Below are 20137 nucleotides of genomic sequence, written 5' to 3'. Positions count from 1 at the left end.
GCGGAACGGCAAGTGCGGTTTGTGAAAACCAACTCCCAGAAAGAATGGCTGCGAGAGATTCTTGGCGGCATAGCGCATTCTGCGTAGGCCTTCATCCAGTGTTTCAATGTCGGAAAAATTGTACGTTTTCGGGTCTAAACTGCACCATGCTGTGTTGTTTGGACAGTGCAGTGGTTTAGGGTTATCATAGGGGTAATCAGCTACGTCCGACCAGCTTGGCGGATCGCCATTCGGAGGCAGATCGGGATGGTAGAGCTTTCCAACACCGCTGGAGAAATACCCGTTGTGTTTGAAGTACTCGGGCATGGAAATCCAGTTCTGCCCAGTCGTCTCCCTGAAATTGTCGATGAAGTTCCAGCACTCCGTAGCGTCGGGCCTGCGCCCCGTCATGAATGAGTTTCTGCTCGGAGCGCAGAACGCAAACTGGCAATAGGCGCGGTCGAAGATGAGTGATTTGTTTGCCAGCGCGGCGATGTTGGGAGTATGCACGTAACCCTGACCATAGGGCTCCAGGTCAGGACGAAGATCATCCACGACGATGTACAGCACGTTCTTCTTGCGACTTTGACTCGCTGCTGGCGTCCACAGCACCCCGGCAAGCAGGGCCAGACACACCACAAAGCTCTTCGGCTCCATGTTCAACGCCAATTGCCTCTCTCCACGCTCCGATAGCGAGTGGGGATGCCAAACAGTTGCCAAGTCTTGTTTTGAAGAGTAGTAGACACCGAGATCACACTCGGACACAACAATAAAGTAAAATTGGACTAGGGCAAACTAATAAACAGTCCAGTTGTCACGATCTATATCAGTCAGTCGTGCATAGTGACGGTGATGGTACTGACACTGACAAGCTGATTGCGTGCATCCGCGGGCCGTTGACATCAGAACTAGCTTACTTGCTGGGTGGAGTCGAGTCGGAGCTTTAGTCTTTGTTGGCGTTGGACAACACAACGAAGAAGTAACAAGGTCAGTAAGTATAGTTACACCTAAGCGGAGGCCACTCACAGTGACTAGTGATGCATGTTCAACTAATAATATTACTTACTACCGGAGTGCTGAAGAGTGAAGACGGAAGAAGCAGTACTGTCTGTGCCAAGTCCTCAGATGGATCGAAGGTCACAACGACTTTCCTCACCGGCCTCGTCTCCCATATTGACCACAGTCAACCTTGCGAATACTAGCACAGTCAACTTGGCTAATAACGACTGCGGATATAACGACAATTCGCGAATAACGACAGAATTTTCATTGCCAGAGCAAAGTCCCATCCAACTGTGACACATTCAAATGAGACTTCGGGTATAACGACACTTTTCTGATGCCCCGCCAAGCGTCGTTATAAGCGAAGTTGACTGTACATTGTAACGACCCTCGATCGTGACTGAGACTCTGTGTATAGAGGCTATGCGAGTGATTTCATCGGGATTTTCAAACGGACACAACACATACAAGCATGAGTCAGCAGTGTTTCGAATGGGCGTTTTTAAAGTATGCAGTGTGACTCACTAGTGCAAGTGCAGCACTTCGCCGCAACTTCGCCGAAGCATCTCAACTAAGTAACGGCGGATTCTGCTCGAAAAGCAGTGAAATTGGAAGACACCATACAAACCTTATGGTGGGCAATTCCTCGAATTCTGCTCCATTTCTTTATCCACATACCAAACATGCATGAAACTTACCAGAAAAAGTACCGAATTCTGCCAAATTGTCTGCCGGCATAATCCGCCGGTCCCTAATCTCAACTGATGATATGATTGTATAATCTCTATAGGGGGCTGATATAAATTTCAGCTCATGTCCTGGTACAATGCCGGGACGGGATCATGAGATGGGGTCTTTCGATGGCGGCTTGATCCCTGATCCACTTGCTCTTCCTACCGTGCACACCCACAGTAGCATGTGTAATGACTCAGTCCCGTCATGTGCAGTGCACACTGGGCGGCCTCCCCGGCGATCATTGCATGCTCCAGCGGCAGAACCGGCCACTGGCAATTCGGTTAGTCTGGGTGCATGCCAAATGCTGCCAATGCGGCATTCTGATCATATCGTCAGCAAGACCCACCATATTGGCTATACTTGAGAGCATACACAATGCATGAACTTGATGTAGACAATTGTGTACTACATGTAGTCAGTTACTTCACTTTTTAAAGTGAAGTAACTGACTACATGTAGTACACAATTGTCAAAGTACACAGTTCAACTCAAGCCGGTTACTCAAGCCAAGTACCATCAGCATGGTACACACCATTGGAGTCAAAACGTGTTCACACAAGAGAAAGCCATGATCACCCATGACCTGCAGAGTCTGGCAACACTCAACAGCTGGCAATAAGGTCTATTTCCTAACCAGGGCGTCGTAGAATACATTCAAGAATAGGCCTCGAAGCATACAGCAAAACCAATTGAGAAAATGAAGATGACGACGACGCTTCAAATTTCCCGGGTCGTGAGAAAGGGACTGAAGCAATCCCTTGATCGTGAAATGTGTGACGTGTCGCCTCCTGGTATTCTACGACTCCCTTTTCCTAGAACACAATTTGTTCACTCTTCCTCCTTATCGTTTCCAGCAGTCCTTCAGTCTTACTAGAAGGACCTTCGCTGACCCGTAACAACACGGTGAAGCTCGGCACTCAGCTCATCGGCCAGGCTGGCTTGCTCCGCAGCGACGTTCTCGTTCTCAAATGAATCAAAGTCAGTTCCATCGTCACCGTGGTGATCGTACAGCTCGCGTGCAACTGCCTGGGACAGGTCTGCTCTCAGTTCAGTGCCATTCCATCGAAACTACAGACAAAACACAAGCACATCATTCCATTACATTTAATTGAGGGTGTCACAGGGCAGGGGGGGGGGGGGGAGGGGAGAGAGTGGTACGACCGGACCTAGGGCTTTGTTGGTGGTAGTGGTAGTGGTGTTCCTTTGGATGGGGATTAGGCATCATGTGAACAGTGAATAGTTTTAAAATGCAGCAAGAAGTTCACATGGATATTAGTATAATTATGTTCCTATTAGTATTGCCTGCGGAGATGTTCGCTCCACGGTGCATGCAATCATGGTACCCTACACTTACCCATTCAGTGTAGCGATATTGATCAGTGCGAATAGTGTAACCCATATAGTCGAGCAGATGTTTGTCTCGATGTTCACACGTTCCCATGTGTGTCAGGTTGGATCCACACCTACACACGCACACCGGCATACGCACAACGGCACACACGCACACCTCAGACCTCAGACCTGCCCATCGCGGAAGCGATGATAGCGAACAGCTATGTTAGACATAGCAACTTGTGCTGGGGTTACACCATTCAACAGCTTGCAAGGCTGATGAATTGACCGCCACTATTTTTAGCCTGGTATCCACCACACAGCTGATTGAAGTGACTTTTTCTGGCCAGTGAAACCCTATTTTTCATTTTTCCATTTTTTCTTTTTTCTTTTTTTTTACACACACACCACACCACATACTCCGGCATACACTGGCTGTTGGTAACCACCCAGGAGAATGAAAGAAAAGTCAGGAAGAGTCCGGGAAAGAGAAGAAAGACGTGTACGACCATAATCGTCGGGAATTGAACCCGCAACATCTCGATTGGAAATCGACTACACATACCACTGCACCATATGGGACGCACACACACACACACACACACACACACACACACACACACACACACACACACACACACACACACACACACACACACACACACACACACACACACACACACACACACACACACACACCCGCCCGCCCACCGGCACACACACACACACACCAGCACACACCGGCACACACACACACACACACACACACACACACACACACACACACACACACACACACACACACACACACACACACACACACACACACACACACACACACACACACACACACACACACACACACACACACACACACACACACACTGGGTCAGTTTTGGAGGATAGCTGAACTGTGGAGGATGTGCACACGTGTGGGCGCATGTGTCTATGTATGTACATGCATGTGTGTGTACGTGAAGGGGTTAGTACAACACAGAAGTACTGCAAGCATGTCTAGTCATCATCATGCAGTGTGCTCGTCGAAATGGTACTTGTAGTGTACAGTGTTTGTCACCGTATTGTCTCTCTCCGTACAGTCTCTCTCTCTCTCTCATCTGGATTATATGCGCATGCTCGTTGTAAAATAAATCAATCCTAGTCTTGTTCCGCAATGGACTCATGCGTGGCTTGCAGGCCGAACACAACATGGTGGCAGCGGTGGGATTCGAACCCACGCCTCCGGAGAGACTGAAGCCTCAATCCAGACGGCCCGAACACAACCTTACTCACTTGGGAAACTGAGAGAGCGAGACATTCTTGACACTGACGCCGTCGGCATGAAACACCGGTGCTTGACTTGTGCCATCCAGGTCGCCAGGAAGAGGGAGTCCTGTCATCGTAGAAGTTCAGGATGAACATACAGCACAATAATTATTACGAGTCAATACAGGCACACAATGTGACATGGCTACCGACACTACAGGTATGCCGCCACTGCCAGGAGACCAATCATGTTTGTAATATTCCTAAATCCCACAGTATCTGTTTGGTGCAAAGAGGTTTCCTTTACCCAGCCGGAGAGGGCTCAACGCAATAACGTGGTGCGCCCTTACACACAAGTCGCCCAGTGATTGCAGTGAGCAAGAAATTCGGACGGCGGTGACAGACTCTTCACACCTCCTCAGTGCATTTTGCAGATTAGCGTGCTTCCGAGTCTTGCGACGGGTATATACATGGCACATGGCACGTGGTGTGTATGTGTATGTGCGCACGTGTGTGTGTGTGTGTATGTGTGCCCATGAGCGCGTGTGCCCGTGTACGTGTGTGTGTACAAGTACGTGCATGTAGTCATACACATTTTGTCATGACTGTATGATACAGTATCTTACCAGCTAGTTCAGCAAGCGTTGGGTATACATCAACTAGCTCTGCCAGTGCAGGTGTGTGCGTGCCCGAACATCGCTCAACGTCGGGTACATGCACCATCCATGGTACTCTCACACCCAGCTCAAAGTTGGACATCTTGCACCACATGTTGTGCTGAGCAGGGGCAGCATCAAGAGTGCGGGGACACACACATAAACACACACACGCGCGCACACACACACACACACACACACACACACACACACACACACATGCAGCACACACACACCTCAGACCTCAGACCCGCCCATCGCGGAAGCGATGATAGCGAACAGCTATGTTAGACATAGCAACTTGTGCTGGGATTACACCATTCAACAGCTTGCAAGGCTGATGAATTGACCGCCACTATTTTTAGCCTGGTATCCACCACACAGCTGATTGAAGTGACTTTTTCTGGCCAGTGAATTCCTATTTTTCATTTTTCATTTTTCTTTTCTTTTTTTTCTACACACACACCACACACACACACACACACACACACACACACACACACACACACACACACACACACACACACACACACACACACACACACACACACACACATGCAGCACACACACACACCACACACACATACACACACATACACACACACACACTCACACACACACACATACAGCACACACACACACCACACCACACACACAAACACACACACACACACACACACACACACACACACACACACACACACACACACCTCAGACCTCAGACATGCCCATCGCGGGAGCGATGATAGCGAACAGCTATGTTTTTTAGACATAGCAACTTGTGCTGGGATTACACCATTCAACAGCTTGCAAGGCTGATGAATTGACCGCCACTATTTTTAGCCTGGTATCCACCACACAGCTGTTTGAAGTGACTTTTTCTGGCCAGTGAATCCCTATTTTTCATTTTTCCATTTTTTTCTTTTTTTCTTTTTCTACGCACCACACCACATACTCCGGCATACACTGGCTGTTGGTAACCACCCAGGAGAATGAAAGAAAAGTCAGGAAGAGTCTGAGAAAGAGAAGAAAGACGTGTGAGACGCGACACACACACACACACACACACACACACACACACATGCAGCACACACACACACACCACACACACATACACACACACATACACACACACACACACACACACACACACACACACACACACACACACATGCAGCACACGCTGAGCACACCAGACTAGTACTCTAACCCATGACATGTAGAAAGTATACGAGTATCACAATTATACCGTAAAGTATCGCCAGAGTGCCCCGTCTCGCGAGAGCGCCCTGTCTCGCGAGAGCGCCCCACCTTGATTTTACAGCCAGGGAAAGGAAAATCGTATGGCAGAGTGCAACGTAGTTTGTACAGCGTGAGAACCTTAGGTCACACTTGGCAGGTCGTTGTGTGGAGCTCGTGTCCGCTTGAAGGTACGGATTGACTGCACAATGCGTAATATGTGTACAAGGTCCGTGCCGTATGACCTACAGGCAGGAGATCACCTCCACAATACGACCACGAAAGGACGAGATGGGGGGGGGGGGGGGGGTCGGGGGGGGGGGGGGGGGGCGCCCTGGCGGTACTTTACGGCAATTGCAAACACGGCCTTCTGAGCCTAATTCAATTTGTCTCTATTTGGCCACGGTGCAGCAACACTCTTGATTGTGCAATATTGCCTATTCGTGCAGTCTACACCGCCAAGTACTGAGCAATAGAGTGCAGTAAGTCACATGTAAGCATCGGTAGTCTAGAGAAAAATTTCAATCAGAAACCCATTGACTGTACACCTTGCACTTGTTCCACATTATACTTGCTTCCTTTGGTACTCTTCTGCTTTGCACTGATTCAGATTGCAGCCATCGGACCATAATATTGGGCAGCCATGCCCGTTTGATACCGATGTAAAAATAAATACAAAAACAAATACATATACAGATACTGACCTCCCCAAGATGCCAGCCGTGGTCGCCATGCAGTGATATGATCGTCTCATTGGCCACGCCCAGCGCATCCAGCTCCGACATGAGCTGGCCAATCAGCGAGTCCGTGAAGCTGACGGCAGCATAGTAGCCACGGCGAACGTAGCCGGCTTCATCGTCGCTCATGGGCGTCAGGTAGTCGCGCCTCTCCGTGATATCCTAGCAACATACATCAAATTGCAACATGGAAAAATGTGGGCACAAGTTATGCGATCCAGTCCACAAACAGATTTTGAACAGTCAGATGTGCACAATCTAGCAACCGTGATACAAATTTTTCACCTGGCTCACCACCTGAGTTCTTAACACAGATCAATTTCGAAGTTGCATCACCCGTGACCAAGAGTGCATAACCCCGGGGTTATGTACTCTTGGTCACGGGCAATAAAACCAAGCATGCTGCCACACACAGTGTCTGCTCTAGGATTTTCAAATCAACCGGGTACACATGTACCGGGAGTAGTAAAACACCGGTATTTTATTACTCCCTGGCGTGTGCATGTATGTGTTTCTGTACCTGGTGCAACTCTTACAAGCGGGTCAAGGCCGGGCACGTACACTTGAGACAACCTTAACTGCATGTACATGTACATGTACATCAGGGAACCGCAATGTGTTTACGACTCCCTGATGTCCATGTACATGTAACAATGCATTCTGGGCAGGCACTCTGTCCGCGTGCATGCCTGCCGACTGTCAGTGTGTACTGTAGCGTTGGCACGCTAGTAACTCACACAGCTGCAGCGTGAATCACTTTCAATGTATTGGTCACGCGTGTTACACCGCACCCGTACCCCGCACTTGCAACTCTGTACCGTGCTTGCAGATCCATGACATGGACTAGTCTCACTGCGTTCAATGTTTCATACTGACCTCAGAAATACTAGTCTAGACCTTTTGCTGCACTTTCAACCACCTTTCTTTTACGCCCATTGCCCACATCGCATTCAGCTCCTTCTTCTGCATAGAACCAAATAGCATTCCTTGTGCAATGACTGTAGCCCACGCATCTACTTTGACCTTTCTTCTTCTCTCTGCTGAGCCTTTGCCGTGACCATTGCTGTTGCAGCACGTATGCTGTCTGCCTATAAAAGCTGCTGTTCACAATTCTCTATACGCCAGTTAGAAACTACAGTTAGAAAGGCCAGTTAGAAAGGCCAGTTAGAGATACCAGTTAGAACCTTCTTTATGTCAGTTTAGAGTTAGAGTCAGAGTTAATGTTTACAATGTAGTCTTCCGTTTAGTTCAGTAAGAATAATTATTAACAGTGTGTTCACTGAGACCCGTCTGCATTTGCCTCAGAGAGAGACTGCGGCCCGTTACAGAAATGGTGGCAGCGGTGGGATTCGTTACAGAATTGGTGGCAGCGGTGGGATCCGCTACAGAATTGGTGGCAGCGGTGGGATTCGAACCCACGCCTCCGGAGAGACTGGACTCCTGAAGTACAAAAAAAGTACTTGGCATGTACATGTACACTCCCTATAGGCACCGGCGGATAATGCTGGCAGAAAAATTGGCAGAATTCGGTACTTTTTCTGGTAAGTTTCATACATGTTTGGTATGTGGATAAAGAAATGGAGCAGAATTCGAGGAATTGCCCGCCATAAGGTTTGTATGGTTCTGCCAATTTCACTGCTTTTCGAGCAGAATCTGCCACCTTTTCGAGCAGAATCCGCCGGTGCCTAACTCCCAATCTGGTCACAGGTGACCCAGTGCCACGGTGTTCATTTTTCAAGCGGGTCCAAGTACTCCCCCCCCCCCCCCCCCCACACACACACACCCCAAACCGGGTCGCTGACCCAGCCCTAGGCCCTGGAGCAGACACTCAGTGACTGGTGTAGTTAATACATCATGCACACAAGAGAGAGAGAGAGAGGGAGGGGGAGCTGTGTTGCAACTCCGAGTTGCAACACAGCATCCCCTCTCTCTCTCTCTTGTGTGGAAGGCTCTGCCCTACATGTATATGAATATTGAGCACTCTTCGGACAGTGGAGCACGCTATTTGATTACGTAAAGACATCATACATGCATACAATGTATACAAGCAGGTACTTCGGGAAGTACACAATGTGTCCCATACAATGTAGTACCTCATGTTGTTGGTTAACAGCATGTAACAAGGTGGAGGACACCATGTTCTTGAACAGTGACCTTTCTACAACCATCCACCTTGTTACATGCTGTCGACCAACAACATGACATGGTGTGAACTAAACACAAGGTTTATCTAATACCCCTGTACTTCAAGTAGTACCTTGTAGCGACCGGGCGATGCTAGGCAGCCGTTCCATGCTATGGTCGGCGCGTTGCGCGGCCACGTCTTGTTCCGTGCGAGCGTGACGTTCTCGGCTGCCGGGTACAGCTCTATGAAGCCGTCGGGCGCGCGGAACGGCAAATGCGGCTTGTGAAAGCCGACGCCGAGGAAGAATGGCTGCGAGAGGTTGTGCACCGCGTAGCGCATGCGCCGCAGTGCCTCGTTCACCGTCAGTCCGTCGGCAAACGCGTCCTCCGCTCGGTCCAGGCTGCACCACGACTTGAAATCCGGGCAGTCCAGGTATAGTGGGTTAATGTAGGGGAAGTCCCTGAAATCGGACCAGCTAGGGGGATCCCCATTGGGTGGGAGTAGCGGGTGGAAGAGCTTACCAACACCGGTCGAGAAGTAGCCATTGTCCTTGAAATACTGCGGCAGCGTTGTCCAGTTCTGTCCCACAGTCTCTCTGAAGTTGTCCACGAAATTCCAGCATTCTGTCCTGTCAGGTCGCCTCCCCGTCATGAATGAGCTTCTGCTCGGAGCGCAGAATGCAAACTGGCAATACGCGCGGTCGAAGATGAGTGATTTGTTTGCCAGTGCAGCAATGTTGGGAGTATGCACGTAACCCTGACCATAGGGCTCCAGGTCAGGACGAAGATCATCCACGACGATGTACAGCACGTTCTTGCGACTCGTATTCCGAAAATCTCCTGCAGCACAAGTCACGCTTGTGTAGATTGCTAGCAGCAAACTGACGAACGCTACTTCATGAACGTGTTTGATGCTCTGCAGCCGGGTGGAGGCGCTCCATGCGGCCCATGGCCAAGTCTTTAGACGAAGCATCATGGATAGGAGACGTGTGGAGTCCAGCACTCGTACTTCACAGGCCAGTGGCAGCGTCTCACTGCAAACAAGGCGACGCTCACGCTTTGCAGAGTGCACTCTGTGCTCCTCAGAGGCTCAAACCTTTGCTTTTAGTCGCTATGTCGAACGGCCCGGGTCCTCAGCTACCCCCGCCGGTGCTGGGCACTGATGCCGCAAGAACCTTCCAAGTTCTTACCTTCTTAGCATGGTTTCGCTGGATCAAGGGTTGCAAACCAAAGAATGGGCAAGGTTCATTCAAACACCACCGCCTCAGCCTTGCTCGGAAGTCGGATCTGGCCAGGACTTGGCCTTGGGACTCGTAGTCGTACTCTTGGGAGTGCACTCCCGATCAGTCAAGCCGGAGACAGCGAGGACACAAGTCACCGGCAAGTGCTGTGGGCCGTAGATCTAGTTGCTTGCCAAAAATGCCGTCGATATCCAGTCTCACGGATGCCATGGAGACCATCATGGCGACGAATACTTCCCCCAAAAGTCACGAAAGTTCCGATTCCCGGGTTCGATCCACGGATCCGACGCATGACACGGAGAAACTTTCAAAAAGCACAAACAAAACTTACTCTTGTGTTGCACTACTCGGCACCAGACTTTCACGAGTTGTGTTCATCCACACGCAGTCGGAGCGCAGTAGCATAGAGCACCACAGCCATGGCGGAAACTAAAGCCAACCCCCGGGTCTTCTTCGACATCGGTATGGATGGAGAGAAAGGTCAGCTTACATACAATCGATTGTTTTTGAATTATTTCGATTTGGGGGGAATAAATATTTATGTGCAGCAGTATTTTGTCGGACTACACTAACGACAGGGCGACATGATTCATTGTCACATTCACGACAGCAATACGCAGAGGACTTGAAACTAGTGCCTCGTGCAGATTCTTAGCTATAGGAACAGCCGTTCGCCCCTGTAGGCTGTAGTGACAACAAGACAGAGATATTTGCATCACCACCTCTGCAGAGGTGGTGGTGCAATGATGGTTCTAGTATTAAACAGATTCATTATCTATTTCAATAGAGGTGGAAGAGTTTCTTTCATTCTATGGGTGGATGGCATCTGTTTGCAAGGATGCACCTGTTTACTGAGCTGCGTCCTGCCTGCGGGTCGTGTTTATCCAAGTTGATACTGTGCTGGTGGCTGTCATGAGTCCCAACCAACCACGCTTATAGGCTATTCATACTACGTTACAATACGCGTCACGTTTTGGAATACGACGTACTGGCAGACGTCGTTTTCATGCAGGTGCATTCACACAGGCCAGCACACGCTGCTCGTACAGCTGTGTGTACAGCTCCTTTTGGATACAAACTGCTGGGAACGACAGAACGAAACTCGGTACAGGGGTCTGGATACGTCGTCTACGTTTTCGTATCAGGGGTACGATTTTCCCGCCACGTTCCATGTTGTCATGGCTATCCGGACGAAAACGTCACGTACGCCACGTTCTGGGGGTAGTGTGAATGGCCCATTACCGTAAAAGTCCGTAAATAAGTACCTGCCCGAAAGAAATACCCCCTTCATTCTTTTGGTTCTGTCTGTTGAAGTCAAGTCAAGCCCGATAAACATACTGCCCGAAATAAGTACCGGTACGATTCGCACATGCAGCACGTAGCATGTACATCGACATGAAAATGACTTCTCCACTACACACAAGTCAGGTCCGAAAGTTAGTTTGTGCCCGAAAGTCAGTACCCGCCCGAAAGTTAGTACGGTCACTAAATTCGAAAGTAAATACGTACTTATTTACGGACTTTTACGGTACTGTAAAATCGGAAAGTCTAACGAGTCACAAAGTCTAACGTTTTAACGACCAATTGTTTTTCGTTTTTTGAAGAAACGTTATCGCGAACCCGGTTCAAGATGTCTGTGTAAAGATGCGCATACATCGATGCATGTTCTGGGTGGCCAGGTAGCCATCGTTAAACTTTCTGCACGTTATCATGCCAAAATTGCAAAAAGTTAAACTTTTTGGTCGTTGAACTTTCCGGTTTTACAGTATCTGTCCCTTCAGGAATGTGCGATTTCGCGGCCGCATTGTTTTCCACGATTTCAACAAAAGTCTGCGATATCCGCGATATTGACAAATCATCCGCGTTATTGTAGAAAGCTGTCCTTGATACTTGAAAAGCACCTGCGATATTCGAGTCTTTCTTTGGTTTTGTTTAGTTTTAGCACCATGTGCAGCGGCGCGAAACGCGATAAAAATCTCTATTCCCTGTCCTCAGTGAAAGCCGATTTCCAGGAAAAGCAACTTCTTCTATTGAAGATCGCAGAAATCGCTGTCATGCACATTCAACATTCGAGAGTTTCCACTGCACACATGGCACTGTGGGTGATTTATTATTTATTATTAGTTTTATTGATAAACTGGGTGTCACCTTCTCTGCAGAGATACTACCACTCACTTGTCCTCAGCGAAGCACACGTTCTGTTTTGTCATGCATGGTTTATGCTGTACTACTTGTACTACATGTACCAAAAACGGTCGCAATTTCCGCAACTTTACCACAGTATTCTTGCAACTTTTGGCAAAATCCGCAATATTCCCCCACAATTCGTGGCATTTTACCTCGTAACTTTTCCGCGATATTTCTGAAATTTCTCTGCAAGTTGCTGGAGGGACAGGCTAATGCAATGCATCAACCAAGCACTGTAACAGGCACATCTGCCTAATGCGGTGTTTATACAATACAAAATTATCGTGCTGTATTGTATAACAAACAAACAACAACAACAACAACTTATCTCTTATTGGCGATGGTGCCACCGTGAGAATAAAGAATTCGAATAACAACAACAACAACAACAGCAACACCAATGATCATTATCTTCTGCTTTGTGTGAGTAATCTAGAGTGAACATTGCTCCAGAATTACTGCCCATGGACAACTTGACATCAGTGCACAGATCTAGAGTGGGCACCTAACCCCGGCAGCAAGCGAACATGACATTGCTGTATCCGAGTCCTTCTGGAAAAGTGAAACCTTTGAACACAAGTCATCAGACATTCTACCACATTCTATCACGTTCCCAGTCAGGGAGTGAAAGAATTGGCGGAAATCAAGGGCTTCTGTCACTCTCGTGACGTGGATGCTTGTGTCATTCTTTTGTTCCTTGTATGCAGTTGGCCGAATTCTGTTTGAATTGTATGCCGACGTTGTGCCAAAGACAGCAGAAAACTTCCGAGCTCTGTGTACCGGCGAGAAAGGTGTTGGTATTGCTGGAGCACCACTGCACTACAAGGGATGTCCTTTCCATAGAAGTAAGCACCGTGTGTGTGTGTGTGTGTGTGTGTGTGTGTGTGTGTGTGTGTGTGTGTGTGTGTGTGTGTGTGTGTGTGTGTGTGTGTGGATATGTGTGGATATGTGTGGATATGTGTGGATATGTGTGGATATGTGTGGATATGTGTGGATATGTGTGGATATGTGTGGATATGTGTGGATATGTGTGGATATGTGTGGATATGTGTGGATATGTGTGTGTGTGTGTGTGTGTGTGTGTGTGTGTGTGTGTGTGTGTGTGTGTGTGTGTGTGTGTGTGTGTGTGTGTGTGTGTGTGTGTGTGTGTGTGTGTGTGTGTGTGTGTGTGTGTGTGTGCACTGTCTGTGTGTGAATATTGTGTGTGTGTGTGTGTGTGTCTGTGTGTGCACTGTCTGTGTGTGAATATTGTGTGTGTTTGTGTTTCTACGAAGACAGGGTGCTGTTGTGGCTCTACTCTGCTGTCTACTTGTAGCTATGCCTCAGTGCCGTGTTTTGAGACGTCCTCGTGTCCTCATGTATTGTGTGGCATTCTTTGCCGTGTCCGTGTGGTGTGTGGTGTGTGGTGTAGTTATTCACAACTTCATGTGCCAGGGTGGTGACTTCACCAATCAGAATGGCACGGGCGGTGAATCTATTTACGGCGAGAAGTTCGAGGATGAGAACTTTGAGATCAAGGTAAGCGCCAACTTGTCCTAGGCAGTACTAGTACTCAGTGACTGCGTTCGCATGTGCGTATCCAATGAGATGACAAACTCGCATGGTTGAAGCTGCTCATGATTGACTTTCAACTCATGTCGGTTGGAGACAGCCGACAAGCAAAAAAGGCAGTCAGGATAAGGGTCCTGGACAAAACCTGTCAGCCCACTACACATGTCTGCTGCTGTGGATTGCTGTTGTTGCTTGCATATGTTGCTTTCGTTTGGTTCTATATTATTTATATAAATTATATTTATCAAATAGTCTGTCTGAGTCTGACGCGAACCGTGAAAGAATTCAATTGACGAAGGCACATTCTGCTACTTCTGCTATTGTTCTGTTTTGCACAGCACGAGAAACCCGGTCTCCTGAGCATGGCTAACAGCGGGCCTGGCACCAACGGATCGCAGTTCTTCATCACCACCACGGAGACGCCGCACTTGGACGGCAAGCATGTTGTGTTCGGTGAAGTCACGAAGGGCATGGGCATTGTACGCGCCATGGAAAACTGCAAGAAGATTGGCGAAGGACCTGCCAGGGTGAGTGGACCGGCCTCCAACATGTTTGATTGGAATTATCTGGAACTCTTTTTTGATTAAACTGGGAAGAAATAGTGATTAGGATTCGAACAAGTTTTCGTACAACACTCATCAGGAATCGTCGTTGTACATGTACTAAAAGACATAGCAACACAATTGAAGTAAGAGATTTTTTGATTAGTTAAAGACTTAGTCGGAGGGAAGCATATTAGCACACGGAGAGACGAAGCCAGTTGTAAATCTGATGAGGCCTTTCGTACCATTACTTCTCAAACCAGTACATGGTGATAATGTGACATGTGACGAAGCACAACGATGTCAATTTTTACAGCATATTGGCGGTAAAATTGTGATGAAACGTACACAGGCTGAATGATGGTGTGAGTTACGCCAAAGAGTACAAGAACTATAACAGGGAGGTGTGAAGTCAGAATAGCACTAGCTTCCTAACAAACTCCTTCTGTCTGCGGTTTATCATGTGTAGCGTCACAGTCCGCCGAACCGGTGGAAATCTGCTTCGTACGCCCCCGGAGATACAGCGCACATTTTTCTTTCTTTCTTCTTTTTCCATATGATGTTGTGTCACCTTCAACTTGTGTGTGTGTGTGTGTACGTGTACGCGTACGTGTGTGTACGTGTACGCGTACGTGTACGTGTGTGTGTCATACGCAGCCCATCATCATTGCAGATTGCGGTGAGATATCGGAAGGACAGGACGACGGTTGTGTCATTGATGACGGTACTGGTGACACTCTGAACCCGTTCCCCGAAGACAGCGACTTTGACTTTATTAAGGTACACTACACTGTAGATTGGCATAGCATAGGGGCTGCTGCAGTAATGACTGTCAATGCAATGATGCAAGGATGTGATGCACTCGAGGATGTTAGGCACCTATTTGATTGGACGCATCGTTTCGGGTAGTATATCTCATGCCGTCTCCCCGTATGATACGATTCCCTGATGTCCGCTGTGCAAAGTACGACTGTAATGGACTTGGTATAAGTTATAATACTTGTGACTCACTGTCGACTGACTGTTGATTTCCCTTCTCTTGCCTCCTACAGGGCGTTGATGTTGTGTTAGAAGAGCTGGGCAAAGTGCGTCTGCTCGGTAATGACCTGTTCAAGCAGCAGCGGTACGAGGAGGCCCGTGCCAAATACAGCAAAGTTGTTAGGTGAGAGCAGCGCATTACCTGTTCTTGGAAAAGACGGTTTCATCTTCATTGATGTGTTTAGCACGTTGAAGTACTCTGAGTCTATGTTGTGTGTGTGGACGTCTGACTGGTATCAACCATGCACTTTTCGACAATAGTCCCGGTAACTGATAAAAGCAGGCCTGAATTATGCATTTCTTATGTCGCTACTGCTACGATTTGTGGCAGGAACTTTGAACAACGCCAATAGACCAGCGGAGTGTAAACTCACTTCACGCGTGCACTTTGAGTGGAGCAGTGGGCTTAGCGCGGGGGAGTAGGAATGTGTGGAGTGGGTGCTGTGTTGCACACCCTGCTGACACACTAAGTGTCACTTACACCGTGGCTGCTTGTTAGGCTGTTATGTTGCCAGGTGCTTGGAACTACCGTGGTACGTGTAGTACATTGCTTGGAACATGCCGATGACAGTTGCCTGTCACCAGACTTGAGGCATTTTTTCAGTGTACGCAAGCCTCTTGTACGGGCAAAATACACACAAGCACAACCTCAACACGCAGGAACTGAGCAGGAACATGCAGGAAATGAGCTAAAATGGAGGGAAATGAACACAAGCTTAGACTTAGAGGCACTACAATGGGTGTGCAGTAATTGTGTTATCGAAGAGCGTGGTTACCTTCCTACCTTACACTCTCGCTGAATGTAGGGGTGGCATATTTGCAGTTCATTTGGGACTAATTCACCACTATCTGTGTGTGTGTCATACCAGTGTATGAGTTATCACGTTGCGTAGCACCACAGCACTTCACCTATATGTACATTTGTATAGCAGAATCTAGGCCACTCTGGTCAGTGAGAGTGGAAGTCTTTGGCAACGTTATATGTTCAGCTGTTGCTCTTGACTGTCCTGTGTGACGTACCTAGTCGTGGAATGTGCACTGGGCAGCCTTATCAAACACATCATTTTGCACAGTGTTGCCTGTGCTGTTTGATGATCGCTAACGCATGAAGCCCTGAGTAGCAGCAACATAGCTTCAGTTTCCTTTCTTTCCACGTGTAGAGTGTGCCCGGGTAGACCTGAGTAGCGGTTTGAGATGGAGGTGGTCTGCTCCTGGGGGTATTCGTGGTCTCCTTCTGGGGTAATTCGTGGCATGCAGTATTGTGTAGTTTCGGGCACTGGAGACGTTCATGGAGCACCTGGCCATTGGCAGTGCAGGAGCTCTTCAGTATTTGTGGTGCTAGTGTGTGATCGCTGGGAGAGCACACATATCTATGCTATGCTCCTCTCGCTCTCCGATCGTTGTGTTGCAAGTGTGCCTTTGAAGCGGGCTGTGTTCCGCTGTTATTCTTTGCTGCTGTGTTCATCTGTGTATTTCTTTACCACCAGTGGCAAATGTTCGTCATGGTAGTGCTGCACTGCTGCTGCTTCTGCTGTTTCTGCTTCTGTCCTAGTAATTCAGCTGAGCATTGGTGTGTATGCTTGGTGTGTGTGTTTGTGTGTGTGTGTTTGTGTGTGTGTGTGTGTGTGTGTGTGTGTGTGCGTGCGTGCGTGCGTGTGTGCGTGTGTGTGTGTGTGCGTGTGTGTGTTGCTGTCCCGTACAGGTATATTGAACACATGTCTGAATTGAATGAGCTAGATCACAGCGGTGATGAGGAAGGTGAACAGGCATTGGACCGTGGCAGTGAGCTGATCGACAAGTGCCGGGCTATCTCCACTCCCACACAACTTAACAGGTCAGTCTACGATCTATCTTATCATTCTGTTGAGTGCAGTCGTCGACTTTGCAGTCTTGATCTTGATTGTGAAATGATTTCCTTTCCTCCTCCTCCCCTTTCTCTGTGATATCATATGTCTGTTGAAAAGATGCTGGAAGCTCAGATAGATAACCTCCAGCGTTGATCAGAGTGGTAGCCTATATAGGCCGCTGTAGTGGCTGAATGGGCTAATTTCCTCTGCGATGTGTACCACTTAATGCACGATGAGGGCTATGTCTTTCGCTAGTCCGAACTGAGGCATGCTCCGAGTGCTTGAGGACAGCTTCTCCGCTCCATGGAGGAGCTGGTGTGAGCTGCTACCTTATCTGCCGCAGCGTTGGTCATTAACACAGGAGCTCATCCTGCACAGCTCATCTTCTGGATTTGTGACTATTCAATGCTGACGCAAGTGGCTGAAAGTGAAGTACTTGCTGTTGCCAAAGGCCATCGAGTTCTTCCTGTTGCCAAAGGCCATCGAGTTCTCCCTGTTGCCAAAGGCCATCGAGTTCTCCCTGTTGCCAAAGGCCATCGAGTTCTCCCTGCTGCCCAAGGCCATCGAGTTCTCCCTGTTGCCAAAGGCCATCGAGTTCTCCCTGTTGCCAAAGGCCATCGAGTTCTCCCTGTTGCCAAAGGCCATCGAGTTCTCCCTGTTGCCAAAGGCCATCGAGTTCTCCCTGTTGGCGTGGAAGGCCATGTGAAGTGTCTCCGGCTTTTCTCCATGAGATAAGTCATAGACACAATTGTGTTATAGTCAAAATGGCACTGAGTCGTATCTGTGTTGCCATTGTGTGCTTTGCTGTTGTCTTGTAGTATAACATATCTGGGTCTACGCGTGTGTGTGTGTGTGTGTGCGTGCGTACGTGAATGTGTGTGTGCGTGCGTGTGTGTGTTCGCAGGGCGGCATGTTGCTTGAAGTTGAAGGACTGGGACACCTGTGTACATGATTGTACCGATGTGAGTCCTGACTTTAACCAATATAATAATGTAATAGTTACGTGCCCTCTCATTCATGGAGTCTCCACCGTCTCCCGACCGGGCCTTGGTCTGTGTCCCTGCCCATAAACATACCATTGTACATGTAACATTGTTTGCCAGCTAGTCAACGGTTGTAGGCAAGCCGTCCGTATCCCCGTATCCATGCCCTCTGTAAGCCTGGAGTGATGTGTGCACAGCAGCGTGCACACTTGCACAGTGCAACTGCCGACAAGGCGTACTCCACGCGCAACAGGAAAGTTTACTTAGCATCCGAGCACACTGTAAACCGCCCAATAGCTGTGTCGCTAAATTTTCGCGACTTTTCCGAACCAAAGAGTTTACGATGACCAATTTTCGCGGGCCGCTGGTCACACACACACACACTCCCACTGTTGAAGTTTGATTTCACGATGGTTAATATTCGCGTTCTGCTCTTCTCGCAAAATTAGCAAACACTAATACGTCGCAAACATTAGGCAGTAATACACACTGTTCCCCCGACAATGTCTTCGCAAACGTTTTTTTGTCGTCCCTGAAACGAACATCGTTCATTTCGCACTCGAACCCCTCCCCTCCCTCTGAGATGAACGCAGCTTGCTATGCTGGACGACGAAAATCGCATCCATGTATTTCAAGTACAGTGTGCAGTGTCGGTCGACTTGTGATTTTGGCTCGCACCTCCTCCTCCTCCCCCCCCCCCCCCCCCCAACGAATGATTTTCGTTTCAGGGATGACAAAAAACTTTTGCGACGATCACTATGTAAGTGTACACGACATTGTACGTCTTACCAGGGTGTGTACCATGGTGTACTAGGGAAGTCTGTCAAGTTCTATCCACTGTATGTGTGGGCTTGTGGTCTCGAAGCAGCCCACCAACAATAGACTTGTGCAGTATAATTATAACAGTGTACATGTGTGTGTGTGTGTGTGTGTGTGTGTCTGCATGCTGCATGCTGCATGCATTGTACTCTCTGTCCATGGTAGGTAATTGATCTAGAGGACGACAAGGTCAACATCAAGGCACTATTCCGTCGTGGTCAGGCGTATCTCGAGCAGAAAGACCTAAATGCTAGTTTGGTGAGTGATCTGGTATCTGTGTACACTACTGCCGGGCGCCGAAGAACGAAGTGCCGAAGAATGGGGTGCGGAAGAACGACCAGGCTAGGATTTCCCCAAGCACAGCATACCAATGTATACACAGTGACTCAACTGTGCATAGACTGTAATACATGAGGAAAAAAGAACGGTCTAGGCTAGGAGGCTGACTTCCCAGTTCTTCGGCGACCGACAGTACTATTAAGGAATAGCTGTGCAGTTTTGAAAGAGACTGTGACTTCTAACAGAAGGGCTTGCCTTGATTCCGGAGTTTGACTGTTCAAATGCCTTTTCACCCACAGAATTCAAAGAGAAAAAGGAGTAAAAAGGAGACCCTCCCCTTGGTGGTGACAGTCAATTTTTTCTTCAGACTTCCCCCTTTTCTATTCCCTCAGCTAGTAAACAAAAAGGAGATCATGTTAATAATCTTGGGGGTAGCCAGTGGTGCCTGAGCATGCCGTGAACACAACCATGATACACACCAGTTTGTAGGGAATCAGGACCCCGTCTGTCTCTATCTCTGTCACACAGGCCTAGCGGCTGGGGGTGGTTTGATTCGCACTTCGCGGGCTACTTGGAACTGGGC

At 48.5% G+C, this 20137-nt stretch overlaps 3 protein-coding genes across 3 annotated transcripts in view; 1 reads left to right on the top strand and 2 right to left on the bottom strand.

Annotated features, from left to right (window-relative positions):
• Positions 1–1990, bottom strand: part of LOC135822478 (iduronate 2-sulfatase-like) — a 6371-nt gene extending 4381 nt beyond the window's left edge. Inside the window, exon 1 of the mRNA XM_065335252.1 lies at positions 1–1990. This exon is cut by the window's left edge and continues 129 nt beyond it. Within this exon, the coding sequence (XP_065191324.1) occupies positions 1–636 (636 nt within the window). The 5' untranslated portion in view covers positions 637–1990.
• A 223-nt stretch (positions 1991–2213) lies between these two features.
• Positions 2214–10448, bottom strand: LOC135822476 (iduronate 2-sulfatase-like). Its single transcript, XM_065335250.1, has 6 exons — positions 9201–10448; positions 6911–7105; positions 4938–5088; positions 4339–4438; positions 3071–3179; positions 2214–2784 (listed from the first exon to the last, which is right to left on the bottom strand). The coding sequence occupies exons 1-6, from the start codon at positions 10041–10043 to the stop codon at positions 2587–2589; spliced, it is 1596 nt and encodes a 531-aa protein (XP_065191322.1). The 5' UTR covers positions 10044–10448; the 3' UTR covers positions 2214–2586.
• Positions 10449–10605: 157 nt separating this feature from the next.
• Positions 10606–20137, top strand: part of LOC135822482 (peptidyl-prolyl cis-trans isomerase D-like) — a 13139-nt gene continuing 3607 nt past the window's right edge. The window contains exons 1-9 of the mRNA XM_065335257.1: positions 10606–10788; positions 13203–13340; positions 13907–14013; positions 14385–14573; positions 15246–15368; positions 15641–15750; positions 17329–17460; positions 18378–18435; positions 19441–19533. Coding sequence (XP_065191329.1) covers positions 10728–10788; positions 13203–13340; positions 13907–14013; positions 14385–14573; positions 15246–15368; positions 15641–15750; positions 17329–17460; positions 18378–18435; positions 19441–19533 — 1011 coding nt within the window. The 5' untranslated portion in view covers positions 10606–10727. The remainder of the gene's footprint in view (positions 10789–13202; positions 13341–13906; positions 14014–14384; positions 14574–15245; positions 15369–15640; positions 15751–17328; positions 17461–18377; positions 18436–19440; positions 19534–20137) is intronic.

The sequence above is a fragment of the Sycon ciliatum genome, chromosome 8, assembly GCF_964019385.1.
Source record: "Sycon ciliatum chromosome 8, ocSycCili1.1, whole genome shotgun sequence".
In the NCBI taxonomy this organism is placed as follows: Eukaryota; Metazoa; Porifera; class Calcarea; order Leucosolenida; family Sycettidae; genus Sycon; species Sycon ciliatum.
This window is presented reverse-complemented; position numbering and strand designations above follow the sequence as displayed.